Below are 26,128 nucleotides of genomic sequence, written 5' to 3'. Positions count from 1 at the left end.
AAGTATCTGACCTGTCAAAACGCCATCTTTAAACTTCAGTGATGCAGAGAAGCCTGGAATTAGCCAGAGCTGAATTTATTACAGAACAAAGGGAGGTGATGATTAACACACCCATTTGAGCAGTAGGGGGGAAAATAATCCTTGAATGGATTAGATGCCACAATCCTAAAACCACATTCTTTGAGCTGTTGGGCTCTTGCCCAGAACCGGGGAGAGGCTAAACAATGTTGCCTTTTAAGAGACAGGGTGTCTCTGAGGGACTCAGCCCAGGTTCTATCCTAGGTTTGTTAGACTGATCAGGGACACTAGAGCAAGAAGATGATGGTGGTGGGAAGCCATGTTTGTGAATTGCATTTCATGTGTGTTACAATGGAATTGAGCCGATAGACCAGAGGAGCTTAATCTGGGGTCCCCAAGATCCATGAATAGGTTTTGGGGGATCAATGAACTATGATGGGAAAAAGTACATAATTACATTCATAAACCTCTAACTAAAAACTAACATTTCCTTAATTTAAAAACTTTATTCTGAGGAGTCCATCAACTTTACCAGATTGCCAAAAGTTTCGATGTTGCAAAAAGACCTCCTGGATTTGTCAATAAGCATTTTGTAAAAAGAGAAAGACTCTTCTCCATGATTATGCTATTAAAATTTTTTTTCACCTCCTTCACTTAAATTCTCTGATGATGCCTCATTGTGGCATGATTTATTGATGACTAACAAATGAAGCAGAAAGACAAGCAGGTCCTACTAAGCTGTAAAGGCTTTGCGTTTGGCACTGGACTGTGTATGTATATGGTGTCCAAGGATCCAATTAAATGGGAGAAGTTCATCATCAGATTGTTGAGTCTGTAGTGGACATTTAAGAAAACAATGTGGCCAGAATAAGTCATAAACTCTATCTCTCAAGGAACTCTGTAGAGGTGGAAGGAATACCCATGACAACAAAATCATAGTTCCTTCCAAAATAATGACTTTTAAAACTTGTCCCTATGAAGATGATACCCAAAACATTTATTAAGCACCTACTCTGTTTTTGGCCTTGGGGCTACAGAGACAGAAATGGAATCATCTCTGCCCTCAAAGAGCTGACATTATATAAAGAGGGAGACAACTTGTAAAAATAAAAGTACGAACAGAATAAATAGGTAATGGAATGAGCACGACTATTTCCAGGGCTGGTAGAGAGCTTTCAGATATGTATAATGATGCCAGGCATTTCAGTGAGTTGCCTATGGTCACCCTGTGAGGAGGGTCAAAGATGGGCTCTTCCTGGCTACTCAGGAACAGCATGTGGGCCTGAGTTCTCCCAGCAGGTGTTTCCTGAGTGTTTTCCAGTAAACTCTATCTTGGTAACAAAGCCGACAGTCATAAACAAAGCCTGTAGTTGGCTTCCAGAGATTAATTTTCCCACTGATTACCCATTTATTCCTCCTTTCCTCTGCCCTTTAACTCTAACTTCATAAATAGCCTCAACCTTCTAGAGATGTGTCCCCCCTTCCTTGGGAGAGGTCTCCAACAGAGGGACACCAGCCCAGGTCATGCTACCTGAGCAGGAAGCTGACCACTAGAGAAAAGCCAGTCTGGCCCTCATTCCTGGGGAAGAGGACTGCTTGAATCAGCCCCAGGGGCTCAGGAAATCTCCCTTTACTCTGAGAGGAGCCAGGAGACAGCATCATCCCTAAAGTTTCTAAATACAGTTCAGGCCAGGTCACTCCGACAAATGCTAAATTGGCCCAGCTCGAAGGGATCAGAGTGGGATCTGTGACAGCGGGTTTAAATGCCACGGCCTCAGTGCCAGCACTTTCCCAGGGCCTGAGGGGTTTAGGGGGTGGGGGTGGGTTTGGAAGGACAGTGCAGCTCCATATCAGAGGGCAGTCCTTGCAGGCTTGGCACAGGACCGGTGCTGTCTCAGTGACAGCCGTGATTCCTTCAGAAGGCACCAGAAGTCGAATGACTACACTAGGGGTTTATAGGGTGTCCTCCTCTGAAGAACTCAAGGAACTTGGGCTGAACTTGGAGGCCACCGTCTCCTCGAGGTAGGTAGGCATGGGGCAGAAGCTCTCGTTGTCCCTCTCTCCAGAGGGGTTAACTGAGGAGAGAAGCAGGTGGAGCTAAGGGGAGCGAAGGAGAGGAACACAGAGAACATGTTGGCTTTGAGAATGCCTACCTAAAATTCTTTCCCTACAAAGCCACCCTCCAGGAGGGATCTGGGAACTTTTTATTGCTTGGATGACTTGAAGGAGGAAAAGCCAGCTTATCCCCACTTGTCTGCTATCGCCAAAAATGAACGTCCCCTGGGCTTCATGCCCCTCACTCTGGACATCCTGACCTTTACCATTTTGTGCTGAAGTGAGATAGGAGGTGGGGAGAGAGATGTCAGAGAATGGATATGTGGTCTCTCTGTGCAGGTTGGGTGGGGAGAAGGAAGGAGAGAGGATCAACTTACTGGGTCCAATTGGGGCAAGGCTTTTCAGCTGGAGTTAACATTTTTTCTTCAGTAACAAAGTCATAGACTCACCCCATCTCCTTCCCCCCCCCCCTCCAGGAGCTAGAAAACTTGGTTAGATACCCAGCAGAGATGACCTGTGCCTTTTGTGCTGGCCCATAAAACAACTGGAGGAGCCTTGCGTATTGTGTGAATAAGTAAATTACTCGACTCCTCTGAATTTTAGTTGTTATATTTTCTAAAGGAGGAGGCTCTCTAACTAGTAATATTCTATAGATTTCATATTTAGGACCATTATCCTTGAGTACATTGGGGAGAAATCTTTGTAGTCCCAGAAATCCTTGAATTCTCCCTTCTTTTACTCTCCTGTTTTCTCCTTTTGTTTAATTTTTTCTAAAAAAAAGCATTCAATTGTACTAAGTGGTACGGTGGATAGATCACTTAGAATCAGGAAGCCTGATCTTGACTATCCTGACTCAGACACTTTCTTAGCTATATGACCTTTACTTAGCCCTTTGCTTAACTTTTGTCAGCCTCAGTTTCCTCTTCCGCAAAAGAGGATTAGTAGTATCACCTATCTCACTGGGCTGTTATGAAGATCCAGTGAAATGAGCTGTGTAAAGTGCTTTGCAAAGCTTAAGGCGCTAGATAAATGCTGACTATTGTAGGATGAAAGGCTTATTTCTCTCTCAATGTTTACCATGGATGGGACATTGGCATTAATGGAACTTCGATAGTTTCCTTTGAGAAGATTGTCTGCTAATATGCAAAACTATGCTTTCTTCCCACTGACGCCCAGAAAAAGCTATCTGAAAGTGATCATGTGAACTTTCTACTGTATCCAGTTGAATTATTAGTCAAAATATATGTGTGCAGAAGGCTGAAGTGAGTTTTCTGTTTGAGTTATAGAAGATTTACATGGTAACCCCAGAAGTCCCCCGGTATAGGGACATCCTCCATTGTATGCCTTTTGTTTTCCTGACTCCTACAGTAATTACCTTTGGGGCCAATTATTTGACTGAGTAATGAGAGCCATTCTGTTAGCTTTTAAGTATATCCATTTATTATATATCTATTTAACTTTTCATAGATTGGTGTCATCTTCCAAACGACTTTATAAGCTCTTTCTTTCTATTTGCATTTGGTGGGCACACCACAAATATTTGTTGGAAATTATAGTAGTTTTGATCTGGATTTGTAACTCCATGGGTATGGGAAACTCCATCCAGTCAATTAGAAAATTATAGTCTTAGATAGTTACTTAGGGGCGCTGAGAGGCTAAAACACTTACCCATAGTTAAATATCCAGTACTTATTGGAAACAGGACTAGAACTCAGGTCTTTCTGACTCTAGGAGTGTTCTGATATTCTCTACAACCAGCTGTGTGTACTACTGAATTCTCAGCAATGGTTGTTGCACATCCTTCCCAGTATTCTCTAGTGCCTGTCCATACTCCTGCCCAGCTTGCTTGGCAGCTGACCCCACCTCTAACTTCATTGAGGCAACAATAGCTAAGATTTATTTAGCACTCTAAGGTTTGCAAAGCACTTTCCCCCTTGATCTCATTTGATCTTAACAATATCATTTGAGATAGGTGTTATTTTTGTTCCCATTTTACAGATGGGAAAACTGTGAAAGATTTAAATGAGGGTGATCAAGATTAAAATAAAAAAAATTAAAAGGTGGGATGGTCACAGGCTAATAAATGGCCATTTCAGGATTAGAATAGAAATCTTCTTATCACCAAGTCAGATGAATTCTCCATTTTGCAACATCACATCTCCTGGTTATTGAAGGCAATAGGCTAGAACTATCTCAGCTGTTTTCCTCTCTATTTCATAACTTTTGTTCCTTCCCTCATGCCTTAGGAAATGAAGACTCGTACTCTTTGTACTTGTACTTCTGGCATTTTTCTCAATTCAATTATGTATATGTGCACATATATATATATATTTATTAAGTGTAGAGTGGATTATACGTATTATGTATTAAAAGAAGAGAAGATGGAATATCTTCTTTGAAGGAACTTCGAACCCAAGAAGGCAATGTGACATGATCAGAAATACCATAGTGCAAAACACAATAAATGAATTATAAAGGAACTAAGAAAATGTTATATGAATTAGAATAGAAATTCAAAGAAAAATTATTTCAAATATAAGGACAAAAATTATTATAAACTGAGGTATCAGTGAAAACTTTGTAGAGAAGTGGCATTTGAGATGAGCTTTAGAGATAGCAAAATTTTATGCACATAAAGGAGGTTGGAAATATTTTTGAGATAGGAAATTATGAACAAAAGAATAGAGGTAGGAAATTGTGGCACGTATAAAGAAATGGACATAAATGTCTTAATTCAGTTTGGAAATAGCATAGAATGCATGAAGAAAAGTGGCATAAGATAAATCTGGAAAGGCAGGCTATTAGATTATAGAGGAATTGGAATGTTAGGTCAAGGAATTTAGATGTTATTGAATTGGCAATAGGGAATCATTGAAGGGATTTGAGCACAAGAGTGATATAAGCATATTTCTGTACATAAAGATCAGTTAGGCATTGGTTTGACAGTATGAGGAAGAAAGAGATCTAGCCAAAATGGCTTCAATAACTGACACACTGTCTTCTGTCTCCATATCTTTTTTTGCACAGGCTATCCTCCATGTCTGTAATGCACTGCCTTTTAGAATCCTTAGTTTCTTTCACTTTAGCTTAAGAGCAACCTCATAAATGAAGCCTTTCTCCATCCCCTTTGCTGCTAATGACACCTTAATAAAATTGTCTTGTATTTATTTTTTGTATATTTACATGTTGTCTCTACTACCCCCTCTCCGGAAAACTTGTTGAGGGCAAAGACTCTTTTAAGGTTGTCTTTGTATCCTCCACAATGAGTTCAATTCTTACTGTATCCAAGGTGCGTAATAAATGCTTCTTGCATTATTGGTTGAGAGATCAGAGAAAAGAAATCCTGTTTAGAAGGATTTTGCAGAAGTGTGTTTGGATAGCAATGAGAGGCGTCTGTATAAGGGAATATCTACTATCATTAGACAGAGGAAAAGAGAGGAGTTGAAGGAGAGGGGGAGAAACATAGCTAGTAGCAATTGTTTGGACATGAAAGAATAGCTTAAAGTGCTTCCACTGTCAGAAAGAGTGTAGTAATAAGGAGGAATATATTTTTGAGAAAAGATAACAGGTTTGGCTTTGTACACATCGACTTTGAAGTACTTATAAATAATAAAGGGACAATTAGAGATGTTCTGTAGGCAGTTGCAGTTATAGGTTAGGGGCTGGGAAGAAAAAAAAAATTAGGATAAGATATATTATATCTCTCTTGAACTTTCAGTCTCTCTCTCTCTCTCTCTCTCTCTCTCTCTCTCTCTCTCTCTCTCTCTCTCTCTCTCTCTGTTCATCCCTTTGTCTATAAATGTGATTAGTGCTAACCTAAACATTAACATAACTGTGATTTCCTTTAGTGGCTTTCCTTTCTTTGGCTCCTCTTTCCATGGAAACTTATAGAAATAGTTAGCTGCCTGCACTTGATGTCTCCTCTTCCTCTCTCTATATGCAACCACTCAATTTTTTGTAATCTGGCTTGAAACCACTCTATTGAAACTACTCATGGAATTATGACATCTTTAGTTGGAGCAATCATCTACTTCAACTTGTAGTTGTATAAGAATCCTTCCCTCATATAAGATCCGCAGTCAGCTTTTGCTTGAAGAACTCACTATCTTTCAAGGGCAACTCATTTATTGTTATGAAATTTAAATTTAATATGAAATAAAAAATCTAACATAGTATATAAGTTCACCTTCTGTAGTTTCCACCAGCTTATGAAAACATTGACAAGTAGATTAAGTTGAATCCATCTTTCATATGAGACTTTCAAATACTTTGAAAGCTATTATGTTCCCCTTAAATCTTTACAACTCCAAGATGCTGACATTGCCTGTTCCTTTAACTGATCTTCTTATAACCCTCTTCCCTACACAAATAAACACCTCTTATTACAACTGATCTTATAGCACAGACTCAGAGACTTTCACTGACCTCTGCAAAGAAGAAACAATCAGTTGCCTTCTCATAAACTCTTCTTTGGGGCCCATCTTGATCATTGTATTTTCACAGCATCGAATCATATATGTTTTCTGATGAATTTCTGTGTTTGTCACTTTCATTGTTTTTTAAAAGCTCAACAATATTCCATTACATACGTGTGCCACCTCTCGTTTAGTCATTGTTTCCAGTTGTTGATACCACAAACAGTTACATTGTTTTGGCTGATATACCATGTTTATTTCCCTCATTTACCTTCTTGGGGGTAAATGGCTAGCAGTTGAATCTCTTGGTCAAAGGATAGAGACACTTTAGTCACTCTTTTTTTGGTTACATAATTCCAAATGACCTTTTAGAATGAATGGGTCAATTTGCAGCTCCCTCAACAATGCATTACAGTTCATGTCTTTTTGCAACCTTTAAAATGGACTATTCCCATCTTTTGTTATCTTTGCCATTTTCTGGGTGTCAGATAAAACTTTGGAGTTGCTTTGACTTGCAATTCTTTTGTGAGAGTTACTTGTTAAGGTCCCCTGACAATTTATCTTCAGGAAAATGGTTTTTGGTTTTATATATTTTTGTAGTTCAGAACACATTGGCACAGGATGCTCATCATTGAAGACTGATTGGTTGATGCTTCTCATGTCAAGAATTACAGTAGTTTATTAAGAGGAGAAGATGGTCTGGTAATGTGGAAAGAGCATGTGGCTTCCAGTAGATAGCTAAAGCACTTTTTCTGATTGTCTGTTGATGTCAAGAGAAAGTGATGAAGGTTTCTGGAAAATGGGCTGATTTCCTAAGGAGAACTTTTGGGAGAATATGGACAAGAGTCTCACAGGATGGGTGGAGATAGGTTTTGTTCTGTACCATTGAGAGAACTCTGCAACTGATAAAATCTTAGATCCATTTGACAATCTTTTCAGAGAGCTGCTTATATTAGAAGGAAGGAAGGAAGGAAGGAAAGAAGGAAGGAAAAAAAGTATTTATTAAATGCCTACTCCATGCCAGGCACTGTGATAAGTGCTTCACAAATATTATCTGATTTGATCCTCATTATAACCTGGGGAAGTAGGTGACATTATTAGCCCTATTTCACTGTTGATGAAACTGAGGCAGATCAAATGGTTAAGTAACTTGCTTAGAGTCATACAGCTAGTAAGTATTTGAGCCTACATTTGAACTCAGATCTTCCTGATTCCAGGTTAGGCCTATTATCCATGAAACCACCTAATTGATATAAGAACCTTATCAGAGATATTTGATGCAAAGATTCTCTCTTTGCCCTTATGATGTCACTTCTCTCCTTATCCTAGTTGTTTTAACTTTGTTTATGCAAAAGCATTTCAATTTAATGTTATTTAAATTATCTCTTGGTTCTATCTCTTGTTTTGTTAAGAATTTATTCCCTATCGACATAGCTGTGAAAAGCTCCTGATTTGGAGCTCTTCTTTTTCATGGTATGATAATTTTCAGTTGACCTGTCCATTTTGTGTTTAGTTTGGTATAAGATATTGCTCTAAATAATTTTCTACCAGATGGATTTCCAGTTTTCCCAGCAATTCTTATCAAGTGGGGAGTTCCTACCTAGGGAACATGTTTTGAAATTTATTGAGCTCAATTATTTTTTATTCTTCCTTGTTTATTCTGTTGCATTGGTCTAATGTATTAAAAAAACCTAATACAAAATTGTTTTGATATTTACTGCTCTAAAGTATAGTTTGAGGTTTGGTTGTGCTATTTCCCTTTCACTTCTGTTTTTTCATTATTTTCTTGGGTATTATAGATCTTTTGTTGTTCTAAACTAATTGTATTATATTTTTCTCTATGTCTTCAATTGTTCCTTTGGTACTTTAGTATAGCATTAATTTATAAATTAATTTAAATTATGTTTTGATTTTGATTCATTTCATTAACCCAGCCATAATGGAACCAGTAGTGCTAAAATTACGAAGTTCACGAGGCATACATATGTGTATCCCTGGATCTAAGAATTACAGTAAATTACAAATGAATTTTTCTTTGGTTCACTTCAATTAAGTTAGATATACAGTACAAGTTTTAAACCTTTTTCTTCTCTAAGGAACATTTTGTAATTGTATCTAGATTGGCATTGCATGTCCTCTATAAAATTAACTCCAAGAAGGTTTATACATCTTGTAGTTATTTTAGATGGAATGACTTCCATTTCTATTATTCCTACTGGATTATATTGTAGGTACATAGGCATATTATTGATTTTTGTGTTTTTATTTTGTTACTTAGGATTTTACTGAAGATACTGTTTTATTATAACTTTGCTGACTTCCTGTGATTCTAAGTAAACTATGTCATTATCAAATAGAGATAATTTTGTTTTCCCTTTGCTTATATTTAATTTAAACATTTTCTTGTCTTTTTGCAAGTGGTAGATTATTTAGATGTATGCCAGATGACAATAGGGGAAAGAGAGCATACTTGTTTACTTCTTTAGTTATTGGAAATTGGACATAAAAGAAGAGCAAAAGAGAGAGGAAGGAGCAGCAGACTTTTCTAGGACTTGGAAGAGAAGTACAATAAATAGCCTAGTTTCAGCTGCAATGGAGGCCAGTAGTGCTAAGATTTTGAAATTTATGAGGCATGCATTTGTACATCCATGGATCTAAGACTCATAGTAAAATATAATGGATTTGGCTTTATTTTGTTCACTTCAATTAAGTTAAATATACACATTTATTAAGTGCCTTCAGTCAATCAGTGTGTCATACAATGTACTCTCAGGGGATTGGGTTTGCTGGTAGAGTCCAGGCCTGAAGCCAGAAAGACTTATCTTCCTGAGTTCAAATCTGACCTCACACACTTCCTAGTTATATGATTCTGGGCAAGCCACTTAATTCTGTTTGCCTTATTTTTCTCATCTGTAAAATAATTTGGAGCAGGAAATGGCAAACCACTATAGTATCTTTGTCAAGAAAATTTCAAATTTGATCATGAAGAGTCAGACACAACTGAAACAACTGAACAACCACAAAAAATGTGTTCTCAAGGAGTTATTGTTTTCTAGAAGGTTATTGCTCTTAAGGACATTATATTTTACTGGCAGAGGCAACATGTAGATGAAAGATAATCTCAAAGAAGAAGGTACTCACAGCTTGGGGACCAGCAAAGATCCCTGAATAATTTGCAATTTCAGCCAGTTCTTGAAGGAAGTCAGGGAGACTAAGAAGAAGAGTTGAAAGGGCAGAACATTCCAGGCATAAGGGACAACCAGTGCAAAGGCAAGGAAATGAAAGATAGTGAAGGAATTAGAAGTAAACCTAGTGTAGCTAGACTGTAGAGCTCATGGAGGAGAGTGATGTCTAAGTAAAGGTAAGAAGGGGAATAGTTATATAGAACTTTAAATGTCAAATCCAGGATTTTTGATCCTGGAAGGAATAGGGAGTCATTGGAGCTTATTAAACAAGGGAATGCTTTAGGAAAGTCACTTTGGCAACTGAATGGAAGATGGGTTGGAGTTGGTAGAGATTTGAGGCAAAGAGCCTAGTTAGAAAGTTATTATAGTAGTCCCAGTGAAAGATAATAAGGACTTGAACTAGAGTTGCAGTTATGCGATTGGAGGAAAAGGCAACATATACAAAAGATATTATGAAAGTAGAAATTACAAGATCTAGCATGGATTAGATATGTCTGGTGAATGAGAATGAGGACTTGGAGATGGTAATCTGCCATCTAATGCTAACTTTTCCATCTGCATATTTTAAGAAATTGAACCTATTTGTTTTCTGTCTTAAAACAAGTTTAGAGGACCAGTTGAACAGGAAGAACATTATAAGAAAAGTCTAGCTATTAGTACTGTCCTGAATGTTTTCATTGTTCATAATTATGGTTTTTGATACATATCTGAATTGAATATTATAAAAGGTTAGAATCTCAGAGCTGGAGGAAACCTTGAAAGGTCCCATAATGATTTCCAGGCAGAATTAGAAAGAGATACCAGGTTTCCAGGCCAGGTTCTTGCACTCCACTATTTCATCTGACACTGGTGAGGATGGTCTTCTAGGAAGACTATGAAGGTTTGTTGATGGGTTTGGCTGAAGTTAGAATTAAAAAAAGCCCCATATATAATGCTATTCTTTGACTGATTGGCTGTTAGGAACATAATTAGTAATATATTTAAGAAAACATACATATCACAATACATCTTGAAGAATATATTTAAGACAAAATATTGGAAGTCAAGATTGAGAAGGCAAATGGATTTTAACTTTAGGCTTACAACACCCCTATGACATTTTCAATTATTTGAGGCATCATCAAATTCCTTCAGTATTTTAAAAACAAAATTAATTTTTATTTCACTTTAAGAAAATGAAAAGATGTCACATTAGTTTCTAGGAAGATAGAGAACTCAGAAGAGATAAAATTTTGATGGTATATCCATGGTATGGGAATAGACTATTGGATGCTATATAGCTAGGAGATACTTAAGGAATGTTACTGTCTGACTTTTGCTCTTCTGCAAAATGGTGACAGTGAGTGGAAAGTAGAATTAAGAAACTGGCTTTGAAAAACAAAAGTCTTTGGTATAAGCATGGCCATAAAATGTTGGATTATGGTTATTATGAATTTAATCTTTAGTTTCCTTCAGGTTTATTCCTATCTTCTACATGAAGTCTTTTGTGCTCTCCCCAGATACCTTTCTCCACATATCTCCTTGTATCTGTTTTGAATAAACCTAATTATGTGCTTATTGTGTCTTCCAACCAGAAGTTAAATTCTGTTTCACTTTTGTCTTTATAGCTTAAACCCTCACAAAGTGTTTGGCACGTAGTAGGGGCTCTATAAATTGTTGTTAATTGCTTATGTTCAATGTGATAGAAGACATGTTCAATGTTGGACAAAAGACTTCCATAAACTATTCATAGAGTGTAATGGAATTACAAATAATGGACTGCTGTATGAAGATCTAAGGACAATGGAATTCTCTTGGTACTATATTTTAGTGAGTAGTTTGTTGCCTCTAACTTTTAGTTGATATTTAGGGAGCTAAATGATATAGTACTCAGAATTCTGGACTTGCAGTCAGGAAGATCTAAGGTTAAATTCTGTCTTTGATACTTGTGGGTTCTGTGAACCTGAGAAATGTGCTTAATTCACTTTATAAGCCTCCATTTGCTCATCTATAAAATAGGACTTTTGTGAGGTTCAAATGAAGTAAGATATGTAAAGTACTTTGAAAACCTAAAAGAACTATATTAATAATGTTAGTTATTATTTGTACAGTTAGTTTGTCACAAACTAGAAGCAGGAAATTTGCTTTTCATATATTCTGAGAGGCCCAGAGTTGGTGAAATAAGAATGGGATGAGCAGAAAGGAAGAGGAATATAAAGATGGTAAGAGTGGGAAATTTGCTAATTGTGGAAATCTGATGAAGAAAAGGGGGAATGATGTTATTGATTTCATACTATGTCAACACATTCCCTCAGAAATGCTTGCCATCTATAGAGAGGGGAAAGTGAGTCCTTGACTGACTGAGAAGATTCATCAGCCCATCTTGGTTGACTTTCTGAGTTCACTTGGGGGTAGAGTCATGAGACTGATACATAGCCAATTCATGGTGCTTTAGCCTATGTATTATTTCTGTCCCTTGATTCTACTGCTTCTCCCCTTCTAAATTACTTATAGATATGCATTATGCTCCAAGAGAATTATCTATTGTCCACTGAACTGCCTTGTTAGTAGATCATTTGGCTGGCCATATGCTTGGCTCTACCTCATTTTCCAATGGAATACTTAGGGAGTGCTACTAGCTGGAAAGACTGGAAAGACCCTTGATTCCAGCACTAACAGATATTTACTCTTTTCCCATAAACTTTGATATCAGTATAATTTTAGTCAAAGACACTCTAACTTAGAGTTTAGTCTTTTAGTGGCCTGAATTGGGCTGTCAGTACTTAATACCAAATATTATTCATCTACCAGATTTCATATAAACTTCATCATTCACCTACTAGATGTTCCTTGGAAGGAGATAATACTGGGAACTTTTTTTGTGAATGCCATACTACTTCAGGAGAATATGATACTGAAACCCTCTAGAATAGCTTAACATCAAGGGGAAACACCTTCAGGTTACTTACTCATCAATGGTTCTCTGAAACAGGGAGCTAACCTGGGCACAAGATAGATTTAACCATGGATTTCCTCAACTAGTTCTAGTGTTGACCCTCCCTTTGGGGAATTCCAACGGTCTAGTAATATCTTAGAATACAAGGAGATCATTCCAGCTCTTAATTCATGATCCCATGAGCTTATGCAATGATGGATGCAATAGCATAATGCAAAGCATTGAACTTTGGAATTTGTGATCAATAGGTACAAGAGAGATATTGGGGTAAAATTTTAAAGTATCAGTACTTTAGTGATTTTACTGCATCAACATAGATTCTGATTTTAGTGACTACAATTAGAGTTGGGCTTTAAGTGAGGAATTCAAGGAGGCCCACTGATACTCTGCCTAAAGTAAGGTGCCATATGACAACAATGGCCAGAATATAGCAAGACAACACAGAGTTAAATCCAATGATTTAATAAAGGTAATATTAGGGGGCAGCTGGGTAGCTCAGTGGATTGAGAGCCAGGCCTAGAGATGGGAGGTCCTAGGTTCAAATCTGGCCTCAGACACTTCCTAGCTGTGTGACCCTGGGCAAGTCACTTGACCCCCATTGCCTAGCCCTTACCACTCTTCTGCCTTGGAGCCAATACACAGTATTGACTCCAAGACGGAAGATAAGGGTTTAAAAAAAAGGTAATATTTATTCATTGAGAAGGAGCCATTAAATTTATCCCTCTCCCCTTTTAAAATTTTTGGTGTTTAAAATATATATTATATAGTCTCTTCTTAATGTATGTTCCCTCTCAAAACTTCACCCACACCTACCTAACCGTGAAATCACCAAAACAGAAAAAGTTACATAAAATTAAGTGGTAACCTCATATTGCAATATGCAGCACTGTACCCATAGTCCTCTACTTATTTGTTAAAAACCTGAATATGTCTATCATCCAATCTTTCCTTTGGAACTAAAGTTTGTTTTTAAATTTATGCTGAGTTTAGATACTTTTAAATATTTATATTTTATATTTTTGCAGTCTTTGTACATGTTCTGTTTTTGCCTTTTTTTTTGCTTTGCATCAGATATTACGCTTGGTCAGGATTACAAAAATAGTAAATGGCACAGTCAAAATTTGAATTCAGGTCCTCTGACTTCAAAGACAGTGTTCTGAGAGTCCTGCAAAAAAGCCCTAAGGTAGACCCTCACAGACTGTCACTTTACAGGAAAATGTCAATTTGCATTTGGGAACTTGAAACATTGGTAGCTTGTAGTTTGTATCTCTTCTGCATGGATCATAGAGCAGGAACTTAAAGGGTCTTGGGGACCATTAACTATGAATACCTCATTTAGATGAGGAAATTGAGGAATAGGAGGTTAAATTAATTGCACAGCATTATGCAGCCAATGAAGAGCAGAGTTGGGGCTTGAACAATGTTCTCTCATGTTGAGGCTGGTCCTTCATCCTCTATATTATGCTATATCTCATTCATATTTTAAACATTTCCAATGAAGCGAATACTTTTGATTTCTTCCTTTTTAATTTTCTAGCTAATACAGCCTCAATTCTTTTTATTCTTGACCAAATGGATTAATGAGATATCATGCTGTAGATTGGAATAGCATTCTATCAGTGTGGAGACTTATAGGATCATTGTTCTAGAGTTGGAAGCCTCCTAAGAGTCCGTTTAGTCCAACCTCCTCACTCTGTAGATGAAGAAACTTCCCAGGAGGTCATGAGTTACCCAAATTTCCATAGATGGGACGTATACGAAAGACAGCATTTGAACCCAGGCGCCATGACTCCATTGGCAGGTGCTGTTTCCACAGTGCCAAACTGCCTTTTGCATTTCCCATTCCAAAGGCAATACTAATGTTATTTTATAGAACCAAAAGTTGTTTAGAGGTAGAAGGGTGTTTACCAACTCCCTCATTTTCCAGCCAAGAAGACAAGGGCCTGTGTGAGGATAAGGAATCCTTTCTTGTTTGGCTTTCTGGTGTCCTCACTGTCTAGAAAGAGTAAAGAGCTAACTAATTAGTGACAGAGCCAGGGTTTGAAGGCAGGTCTTTTCTTTCCACTGTTATCATTCAGCCTCCAAGAAGTTTTTGTTAAATGTTCTCATAGGTAGCTAAAATGTAAATAATATTTTAAGAATACTCAATTTAAGAATACAAGAAACAGGAGGTCCTGGGTTCAGATTTGGTCTCAGACACTTCCTAGCCGTGTGACCATGGGCAAGTCATTTAACCTCCTTTTTGTTTAACCCCTAATTGTTCTTCTGCCTTGAGACCAATACACAGCATTGATTTTAAGAGAGAAGGTAAGGTTTTTAAGATATGTATGTGAAAATATAGAAATGTATATATATGTCTATGTTTAAATATAGACATATATTTATATCTGAGGGGCATAGTAGATAGAGATAGTGGATTTGGAATCAGGATAACCTGAGTTTGAATCCTGCCTCAGATACTAGCTGTGTGACCTCTTCCTTCATATTGTTCTCCTAATCTTGTTTTTTGTGGGTCAAGCTTAGCTTTGAATCAGTTGCTCTTGACCTAAAACTCTGAGTTCCTTTGTACCTCTGGAACTGACCTTTTGTAGATCTGGCTTTGACTTTTGGATTATATAATTGGATTTGATCCTTGGAATTCCTTCCCCTTCTCCTCTAGATTCTTGATTCTTTGTCATCTACTTTCCATTTCCCACCTTGCAGCGTCTGGGACATAGATGGCCAACAAATCTCTCATTTGTTGTTGGGTTGATGTTATTTGCCCATGACTAATTACTGATCACTTGAAAAGTGATAAACCCACTGCATTTGTTAAGAAACTTTATTTAACCACCATTCAACACACTGAGGTACTGTAGCCATCTGTTTTCTTAGAATGAATATATGGCCTTCTTGTGTGATGATTGATTATTTCTGATACTCTTGCTCAGATTGTTCCCAACTCCCTTCCCCCTTGATTCTATCTATGAGTGACAACTGAGATCAGTCTTGCTTATATAGTACAAAGCTAAGAGGCAAGTTAGCATTATTTACTTCTATTTTATAGATACAAAAATAGGCCAAGGGGCCACCGTGTCAGACAGAGACCTAGTGGTTAGAATTGACATCTTATAGAGGTTGTTGAGTGGGGATGAGTAGTCTGGTTTCAGCCCTTTTTGGATCTCATGCTCTGGCTTTAATGCAGGTTCCTCTAGTCCTATTTTCTTGAACTTTAATAGCGATTGGTAACTCTATTGCTTCTGTTTCTGGGTTCTTTACACTTCTCCCATGAAAATACAATTTCACAAGCTATTGGACAAATCTTTCTGTATTTTTTAGAATCCCTTTTTGCTCTCTGGAAAACATGAAGTCATCAACTGTCAAGAAAAAATAATTTGGGGACACAAAAGTGTGAAACTCTGGGTACTCATCCAAGAAGACTTACAATGCATTTGGTACCTTTTCTTCAGCCTTATAAGAACTGATACTAAAATCATTGCTAGGGTTGTTGTATGACAATGTAGTATGGTGGAAAATTATTAGACAGCATCAGAAGGAATGGATTTGCTTCTTGATCATGCTACTTGAAGGCTGCATGACTATAAACAGATCACTTAATCTGTATGGATAGTCATTTCTTGATATAAAATAGGACCCAGGAGGCAGGCTTTAGAGGGCCATCCTTAAAGGACTTGGGTTCAAATCTTGCCTGCGACATAAACTGGCTGGGAAAGTCACAACCCCTCAGTGCTTGAGACGCCCTTCTAAAACTTCAAATTTCATAGAAGGTGCCAACCTGCATTAGTAGAAGGAGATTCTCATCATCAAGTTCCTAATACTAATGAAATCACAAGTCCAATCACTATTCCTATCCCCCCCAAGTGGGAAATATGATTCAACAAATAGTTTTTAACCCCCACCCCCTTATCTTTTATCTTAAAATTGATATTAAGTATTGGTACCAAGGTAGAAGAGTGGTAAGGGCTAGACAATGGAGGTTAAGTATCTTGCTCAGGATCACAGTTAGGAAGTATTGAGAAGCAGATTTGAGCCCAGGACCTCCAGTATTTAGGCTGGGCTCTCTAATCACTGAGAAACCTAGCCATCCCAGCTCCCAAACACTTCATTAGGCAGTAATTAAGTTAAAAATATTAAAATCTTCTCTGTCCTGTAAAATTTCGTATTCTACTTCTACTTCACAATGGTAATTTCAGGAAAATGCTTGGTAAATTATGAAGTGTTAGATAAATATGAATAATTATTATCATGGTTTTTCTGATTTGATTAATAGAGTTTTCTGGTCTTGTTAATGTCATGGCAATTCTATTAATTAGAATTTTATATTTTCATTATTTCATTTTAATGATCATATTACAGTATAGTTGGCAACTCATGGATCAGCCTCTCCATTGTGAGTCATTTAAGTGAATTCAGCTGAGTTTAATTCAAGTCAATTCAACAACCATTAAGTACCTATTATACAAATCACTTTGCTAGGTGAGGGGACAAAATAATAATAATAAATAATAATGAGCGTTCCTCCTGAAGGGCTTTACAATAGAGCAGAGAGGGATATAACACAAAAATAACTGTCATGTAAAATATAGGCATACCTTGCATAGCATTTCTCTGACCAATGTAGCTTTCTGACCTTGTACTGGCTGTCCCCCATGCCTGGAATGCATTCCCTTCTCAGCCTTGGAATCTCTAGCACCTCTGAAAGCTCAGCCCAAGTGCTTTCCCCAGGAAGCCTTTTCTGATCCCCCAGATGTTTTTGCTAGCTTCCCTATGTGACAGTAAATTACTTTATTTCATGTGGATATTTGTGTTAATCTGAGTTCCCTTGATATTTCTCAAGTAGAATGCAAGTTCTTTGGTGAGAGACGCCATTTCATTTTTGTTTTTATATCTCCAGCTCCTGACACAGAGGTTTTAATGAATGAATACTTATTGAATTTAATTGCATTTCTAAATAAAATCATTAATAACATTATAATGGAATGTCACTTTAAGATGTGAAATTCTACTGTAATATTGTTTATCCAGATGCTTCTCTGTAACATTTATAAAATCATGCTCATGGAATAAAGTGTCCTTATAATGATGTTGCACCTAACAATGACATTTTAAAGAACTCATTAATGACATTAGTCTGCATGCATGTATATGTATAACACGAGGCATGTCTAAGAGATGTACAAATCTATGCCAAGTTTAGGGGAAAGGATACAGATTGGATCTGTTTTTTCCATTGGTGTTAGGAATTAAACTCATTGGTGAGAATGCTCCCACTACCACTGAAGGTTGACACCTTCTCTGCTAATTATCATATTATAGAGTTGCCTAGAACATGAGGGAAGGAAATATAATTTCCATAGGGAGAGATCAGGAATGAGTTCATAACCCTTGGACTGATCTTGAAGAACAAGTTGGATTTCAACTGAAGTGGGAAGCAGTAAAGAAATGGATATATCAAAAGCTCAAGTGTCATTTTCTTTACAAGGTCTTTGCTGATGATCCAGTGGCTAGGACTTCCCCTCTTCAATTGCCTTGTGTATATTTTATATATAATTTTATATGTGTATACTACATCCCCTGATAGGATGTAAACTCCTTGAAGTCAGGGCTGTTTCACTCTTGTGTTTTTATTCCAAGAACAGTACCTGGAATGTTGGAGTTGTTTAATGCCTGTTGATTAATATCAGTTATAGGGGAACAGCATGAGCAAATGAATTGGTGCCCAGAAAACACCTGGTGTGATCAAAGGGAATACTAAGTAGTTCCATTTGGCTAGAATGTAGAGTGTATGAGGAATGAAGAGGAAGGGATTAGTGTGAATCAAGGCTGAAAAGATAAGATGGTACTGATTATGGGATGCTTTGAGTAGAACCTGTCCAGCTCTTCCCCATTTTTAATGTTAAGAAACACATTATAACAAATCTTAAAATTATTACAATAGGAGATAGCTAGCTGGACTGATAGAGGGCTGAACGTGGATTCAGGAAGATCTGAGTTCAAATCCTATCTCAGACCCTTACTGGCTGTGCGATCTTGGGTCACTTAACAATTTCATTATCTGTAAAATGTAAAAATAATAAAATAAAATAAAATCTGTAAAATTATCTGTAAAATGGGCATAATAATAAGACCAGTCTCACTGGGTTGCTTTGAGGCTCAAAATGAAGGAGGAAGGAAACAAGCATTTATTAAACACTCAATATGATTTATAATGAAGAATCTGATAAAAGGGAAAAATGTGGGACAGCTAGGTGGCTCATGGATTGAGAGCCAGGCCTACAGGTCCTGGGTTCAAATGTATGTGGTCTCAGACACCCCCTAGCTGTGTGATCTTTGGCAAGTCACTTAATCTCCATTGTCTAACCTCTACCACTCTTCTACCTTGAAACAACATAGTATTAATTCTAATAGAAGATAAGGGCTTAAAAATGGTTGACTTCATAGAAAGTTATATGTATTGATGCATCAGAGAAACTAAGAAATCCTACTTTAAAAAGTCTTATGCTAAGGGCTTTGCAAATATTATCTTATTTGCGGATAAGGTAATATATATATATATATATATATATATATATAGTTTTTGCAAACCTTAAAATGCTCTGTAATTGTTAAAAGGTACAAGATATTTTTATTTGGTTTACCTCAGAGGCTGGCCTTGGTCTCTCTGATGAAGATTTACAAAGCCCATATAAAATGAAAACTCCAGTTTTCTCCAGTAACAGTTAAAAAAATGCAAAAGGTGCCTTGAGATGCAGTTGGAAAGTTCCCCTGGTTTGAATGGCAGCACTTTGGCAATATAGAATAGTAAACGTGGCACAGAGCCCACATTCTGATGTAAAACCCACCAGGTCCCCTTTTTTTTGGTGAGAGAGTGTGATCTTTCAGATGGAGTGGAAAGCTAGGTGCCAAGAATCTTTGGTTTTATTCCCAGTGTAGGGAGGTAAATTACTTCATCTGAAAATGGCCTTCACTCTGATCTAAATACAGCTTGCAAACCACTAGGTATCTGTGGTCCACTAACATGGGACTTCTTTAGTTATTATAATATATTTAATTCTTTTATATATACATATATTTAATATTATTCTTAATTGTTCCACAAGTATAATTTATTTTTTCCTGGCTAAACTATAAATTCCTTGAGGACAGGGACATGCCACATTTTTCAGGCACTCATCACTGTTTGACTTGACCATTGTAATAGCCTCTAATTGGGTGTTTGCTTCCATTCTCTCTGCCTTTTACAATTCAATATTTGCCAAATAATCTTTCATTTTATAAGTCTGACTGTATTATTAGAAAAACTACTGTGGCTCCCTATTTCCATTAAAACAAAATTCAAACTATTTTTCTTTTCATTTTGACCTTCTATCCAGTAAAATAGATAAGTGTGTCAGATCCAGAGTCAGGAAGACCTTAAGTTCAAATCTACTTACTAGCTGTGTGACTCTGGGTAAGTCACTTAACCTGATTTGCCTCAGTTTCCTCATGTGCAAAATGAGCTAGAGAAGGAAATGGTAAGCCACTTTGGTATCTTTGCAAAGGAAACCCCAAATCAGGTCACAATGAGTTGGGCGTAACTGAAATGACTGAATAAGAACAAGCTATTTGACTCTTAACTTACCTTTCTAGCCTTATCTTTCATTCTTCCACTTCATATTCTCAAAATTCTAACCAAAATAGAACCAGTTATGTGAATTCAACATGGCACCTTTCACCTCAGTTGTTGCATCATCATTCTTGTAATATAGTTCTTCCTCAACTCTGTTTGTCAGTGTTCTTATCCTCTTTTAAGTCTCAGCTCAGTTAACGTGCGTGTTATGTATTTGTGCAAAACCTTTCCTTATCCTTTCAGATCAAAATATTCTCCATTCTCAAATATTGCTTTGTGGGATCTCCCCTTCATCATCATCACTTCACACCTTGGGTTACAATGATGTGAGTTTATGTCATACTTCTCCACCCCCCCCCCCACAACTGCTCTCTCCTGACCCCCAGAAGATCTATATACTCAGCTGGAATAAGAAAGGCAGCCTTTAATTCCTGGTTCCCAGAAGCACTCATTGGAGAATCCTGTGGATTTTCTTTTCTTTTTTATTCTCTGTAGCTTCTCTAACAAAACTCTTTCTTACATATTGTCGTCTGTATATGTGTAAATGTAGAATTGAGCAATTTAGTACAGAAGTTGTTTTGGCAAATAGAGTGGGGGTCTTGGGTCAGGTGGCAGAAAAATTTCCACCAATGGAAAATGAGTCCTTCATGCTATAGAGGACCCCTACACAAGGATGCTCACTAGTCAGGGGTTAGGAAATATCAAGTTCTGTCTTAGCTCTGACACTTCTTAACTGTGCAGTCTTCTGCAAGTCAAATAACTTCTCAACCTTTGTTTGCTTATCTGAAAAATGAGAAATTTTTTAAAACAGAAAAATCAATATTTGTATCATCTACCACACAAGTTTTTGCTACAGTGAATAGAGTGCTGGAATTGGAGTCGGGAAAAGTTGAGTTCAAAATCCTGTGCTAGACACAAATAGGCAAATCACTTAGCCTCTTTGTACCTCAGTTTTCTCATTTGTAAAATAAGATAACATTAGCACTTAGTTCACTAGGTCATTGTGTGGATCAAAGGAGATGGTATATGGAAAAAAAACTTTGCAAACTTCAAAAGCACTATATAAATGTTAATTATCATCATTATGGAAAGCACTTTGTAAATCTTAAAATACTATATAAACGTGAGTTATTGTCAAAATAATTGTTATTAAAAATGATGAGATTCTCTGGGCATTGTGCTGAACTACCCATTTTTTCCAATTTACCACAAGTCAACTCTGCTATTAAGCTTGACCCCAGCCTTCTACATCAGTTGATTTTATTCCCTTGACTTCTCTTCATCAGCACAGATGATATTGTCAGAGAGGAAAAGGCCATCTGGCCCAAAATACCAGCCTTTTATTTGGTTGCTTTCAAACCCACCTTCCTGTTTTGTCCCCCGCCCCCACCCCCATCTCATACTTCAGAAACCAATCTAGGTGTCTCCTGAACTCATTTATACCCTTTGTTTCAATAGCCTTCCCGGGTAACTAATCCCATATGTTTATTGCCCCCTTTTTGCCTTGCAATCACCAGCAGTCCTTTCTTCATCAAAAATGACCTTATTAGACTTCTAGGAAAGGTCATTCTCTCAGAAAATGGGGGTTAGACAAGCAGATACACTACAGAGGATGCCTGAAGATTCTGGAACATTCTATGTTGCAACACTATTCAGGACATTAACCTGGGCAGGAGGGAGGATAATGTTTAGAAGAGCTAATTTACCCATCGTGACCTGGGCTGGGATGAAATTGGCCAGGAATGAAGAGGATACTCTTGCGTGTTCTCCCCTCCAACCCCTCTGAAGGGGGCAACATGGGCTATAACCCCTATTTTCAAACCAATTAATTTTTTAAAATTTGTACTTAATTGCCTGCCCCATGCCCTATGCTTCATTCTTTCCAGTGCCATGACATTAGCTACTCTTTATATCTTGTGATGTGGACAATTTTGTTCAGCTGTTGCTAAAACTTACTAAAATGCCAGATGTCATGTTGGAAACACGAAACCTGAAACTAGGCCATAAATCACAGCAACAAACCATAAAAAAATAATAAAATCCTCTGAGTGCTGCGCTCTGGAGCTTCCCAATTTCTAGTCTCTCTTTTATTCCCCTTTCTTCTCACTTGTCCCCTCCATCCATCCCCTCCATCATAAGGCAAAGAGGTCATTATAACTTCTCACCTAAGGCTTCGTATTTGTTTTGCAGACTCTGAGCAGAGCACTGGTTCAGACACAGAGGTGCTCACAGAGAGGACATCTTGCTCCTTTGAGTCTCACCCGGATCTTACATCAGGTGCTCCTGGTCCCCCACCTCCCCCCATTTCATCCATGGAGGAGATACAGGTTGAGCTCCAATGTGCTGACCTCTGGAAAAGGTTCCATGACATTGGGACAGAGATGATCATTACCAAGGCTGGCAGGTAAGGACACTCCAAGGGTGTCATGGCTAGGTTTAAAAAAAAAAACAGGAGGAAAAGAAGGAACATCTTTCATTTATTACATTTTGGTTGGTGTGTGGTAGCACCAGTGAGGTATAAATCATTAAGCATGCAGCTGCTCAACTGCTCCAGGCCTCAGTTTTCCAATCTGTATAATGAGAAGGTGAAATTAGATGATCACAAAGGTATTTTCCAGCTCTAAAACTCTAGGACTGATTTCCATTTTCTGTACAAGAATAATTTTTCCTATGATTCTCTTGTTTTTATGATAATTCTAATGATTGTTTTTGGATTTGTTTTTGGATCAGCCCATCATAAACCAAATTTACCCGCACAGATATTCCATAATCTTCAGGTATTATTGTAATCTTAGTTTAGTTGTTTTATAACTGCCTGAAGGTAGATTTCTGAAGCAATTTGTTTTTGTAGCCAATGTTTTCATTTAATAGATAGCCAAGCCAAATGCTTTCTCTCTCTCTCTCTTTCTCTTCTCTCTCTCTCTCTCTCTCTCTCTCTCTCTCTCTCTCTCTCTCTCTGTATGTGTGTGTGAGAGAGAGAGAGAAAAAAAAAACAGGAGGAAAAGAAGGAACATCTTTCATTTATTACATTTTGGTTGGTGTGTGGTAGCACCAGTGAGGTATAAATCATTAAGCATGCAGCTGCTCAACTGCTCCAGGCCTCAGTTTTCCAATCTGTATAATGAGAAGAGAGAGAGAGAAAGAGAGAGAGAGAGATAGAGATAGATAGAGAGAGAGAGAGAGAGAGAGAGAGAGAGAGAGAGAGAGAGAGAGAGAGAGAGAGAGAGAGAGAGAGAACATTTCCAATTGGTGTTTGGAGTTAAATTTTCCTCCTTGGCCCCTTCTAGTTTTCTTATAGATTACAAATTATTCTGAGAATTCAGTGGCTATCAATAAGAACATTTCTAAAATGTGTACTTGTGCCTTTAAGAAGACTGAAGTTTTTTTTGTTGAAATCATTTGTTTAGGAAAATCCTTAATTTATACTTAAGACATACCAACTTGGAATAGTCTTTATATTTCTTTCATATTTGTCTTGCAAATGAGAGGGCATCCTTAAGGAAATTATAATTCTTATTCTAATGATCAAAAAGGTATTGGTTTAAAGTTAGAAGGCACCTCAGAGGTTATCTAGTTTATTTTCCTCATTTTGTTGATGAAGACAATGAAGTTGTAGGGGTGTTGAACGACTTTACCAGGGTCATACAAATAGTGAATATCAGAGGTAGGATTCGAACCAAAGTCCTCTGATTCCAGAACCATTGAACACTCCAGAAAATTCACTATACCATATAGTTACTCCTTCCCAAGAGTTGCACAATAAAAATTAATCAGATAAGTCAAGTCACAGACACATTGTATAAACATGTTGGCTGTTAATTTTATTTGTATTTCTTTTTGATGAATGTCCTCTTTCTGTTGTAATTTGCAATAGGCAAATATTACCATAAAAAGATTCTTAGAAGGAACAAACTTGGAGAATAGAGGTGAAAACAAAAAGAGGACATTGCTACATAGATTCATCTACATTTATCAACTCAAACGTGGAAAATCCATAATGTGTCAGGCATTGTTAGTTCGGTATATAGAGACAAAGAAGAAACAGTCCCTCTCTCAGGGTGCTTACATTCTACTAGTTTTAAAACACATAGAGATAACTAAATGCAAAGTCTGTACAAAAGCATTACAAAATACTTGAATAGAGAGGTATTTAGCCACTAAAATTTTGATCTGGGAGATCTCACATAGGAGATGGAACTTAAATAGAATTTTTAGGGAAGTTGGGAATTCCAAGATGGAGCAGTGGATAGAACTCTGAGGCCTAGAGCAGAAATATTTGAGATCAACTCTGAAATAAGATGCTAAATGTGTGACCCTGGGTAAATCACTTAACCTTGTTTGCCTCAGTTTTCTTATCTGTAAAATCATCTGAAGAAGGAAATGGAAAACCACTCTATTTATCTTTGCCAAGAAAACCCCAAAAGAGGCCATGAAGAGTTGGACTTAACTGAAAAACAACTGAACAACAATGAGGTGTATTGGGAGGACATTCTAGGCTTAGGGATAGCTTATGAAAAGGTATAAGATAGAATGTAATGTATGGAGGATAGAAAATACATCAATATGGAATGAATAGAATACAATGGGGAAGTACATGAAATCAATTTGTCATTATAGGTAAGAAGCAGGTTGTAAAGTGATTTAAATATCAGAGGACTTTGTATTTTATGCTACAGGCAATTGGGAAGTGATTGGAGTTTCTTGAGGTGGCCTTACTAATATTTTGGGAATAGTAATTTGGCAGATGAGCAGTGGGTAGATTGGAGGGGGCAGGGACTAAAGGTAGAAAGGCTAAGTAGGAGGTCACCATGATAGTCCTGGGATTCATCCATGCAGAGATGTAGGGACACAGATGATGACCCAACAAAGCAGACTGATATGTGGTCAGACAGGTAGGAGGAAAACTAGAAGAGATCAATATTGTGAATACCTAGGGGAAAAAGTGTTCAGGAAAATAAGAGTGATCAATAATGTCCAAAACTACAGAGAAATCATGAAGGATAAGGAATAGATTTAGCATTTAAGAGAGCACTGATAGCTTTGGAGAGAGCAAACAAGCATTTACACACAATTTATTTGATGATAGAATATGAGTTTTTAATAGTGGGTATCCCAGATTTATGTCAGTCAGGTGACTCAATGGGTAGAGTACTGGGCTTGTAGACAAGAAGACATCTCCCTGACTTCAAAGGTGGCTTCAGATACTTCTAGTCATATGACCTTAGGTAAATCACTTAACTTTATTTGTTTCAGTTTTCTTATCTGTAAAATGATCTGGAGAAGGAAATGGAAAACCACTCTAGTATCTTTGCCAAGAAAATCCCAAGTGAGATCATGAAGAGTCAGACACAATTGAAAAATGGCTGTGCAATCTCATATTTATGATACAAATTGGGTATCAAATACAAGGACTAGGGAAGTCTCTCGTTACAACTTTGGTGGCTAGATGATGTAGTCAACAGAGTTCAGTACTTCAAGACAAGAAAACTTAAGTTCAAATTCTGCCTCAGATACTTGCTACCTGTGTGACCTGAGGCAAGTCACCAAACCTTTTGATGCCTCAGTTTCCTCATTGATAAAAAGGGATAACAACATCTACCTCACTGGATTGTGAGAATCAAATGAAATAATGTATGTAAAACATTTTGCAAATCTTAAAGTGTTACAGAAGTACTAGCTACTAATATTATAATTCAAAGTATTGTTAGAAAGATACTGTATAAATCCTGTGTGAATCTTAAAGCACTGCACAAATGGGAGTTATTATCATCATGATTTTTAGTGTTTCTACCTGGTAGAGAAAGCAGCTAAGATAGCCTAGGGCAGTGATAATAAACCCTTTGGAGACTGAGAGCCCAAACGGCACCCTCATGCTGCATGTGAGCTGCCTCCTTACCCCAGATAGGGTAGA

General features: G+C 37.3%; 1 protein-coding gene across 4 annotated transcripts in view; it reads left to right on the top strand.

Annotated features, from left to right (window-relative positions):
- Window positions 1–26,128, top strand: part of TBX15 (T-box transcription factor 15) — a 165,411-nt gene that overhangs the window by 76,751 nt on the left and 62,532 nt on the right. For 3 of the 4 annotated variants that reach the window (XM_007485284.3, XM_007485282.3, XM_001362919.4), the window contains exon 2: window positions 22,408–22,621. In XM_007485284.3, the coding sequence (XP_007485346.1) occupies window positions 22,530–22,621 (92 nt within the window). In that variant the 5' untranslated portion in view covers window positions 22,408–22,529. Of the gene's footprint in view, window positions 1–1,922; window positions 2,041–22,407; window positions 22,622–26,128 lie in introns of those variants that run through there. The other variant, XM_007485283.3, reaches the window with a different exon arrangement.

This window comes from Monodelphis domestica, chromosome 2, assembly GCF_027887165.1.
Source record: "Monodelphis domestica isolate mMonDom1 chromosome 2, mMonDom1.pri, whole genome shotgun sequence".
Lineage (NCBI taxonomy): Eukaryota > Metazoa > Chordata > Mammalia > Didelphimorphia > Didelphidae > Monodelphis > Monodelphis domestica.
Note: the sequence above shows the minus strand (reverse complement) of the source record. Positions and strands in the feature narration are given on the sequence as shown.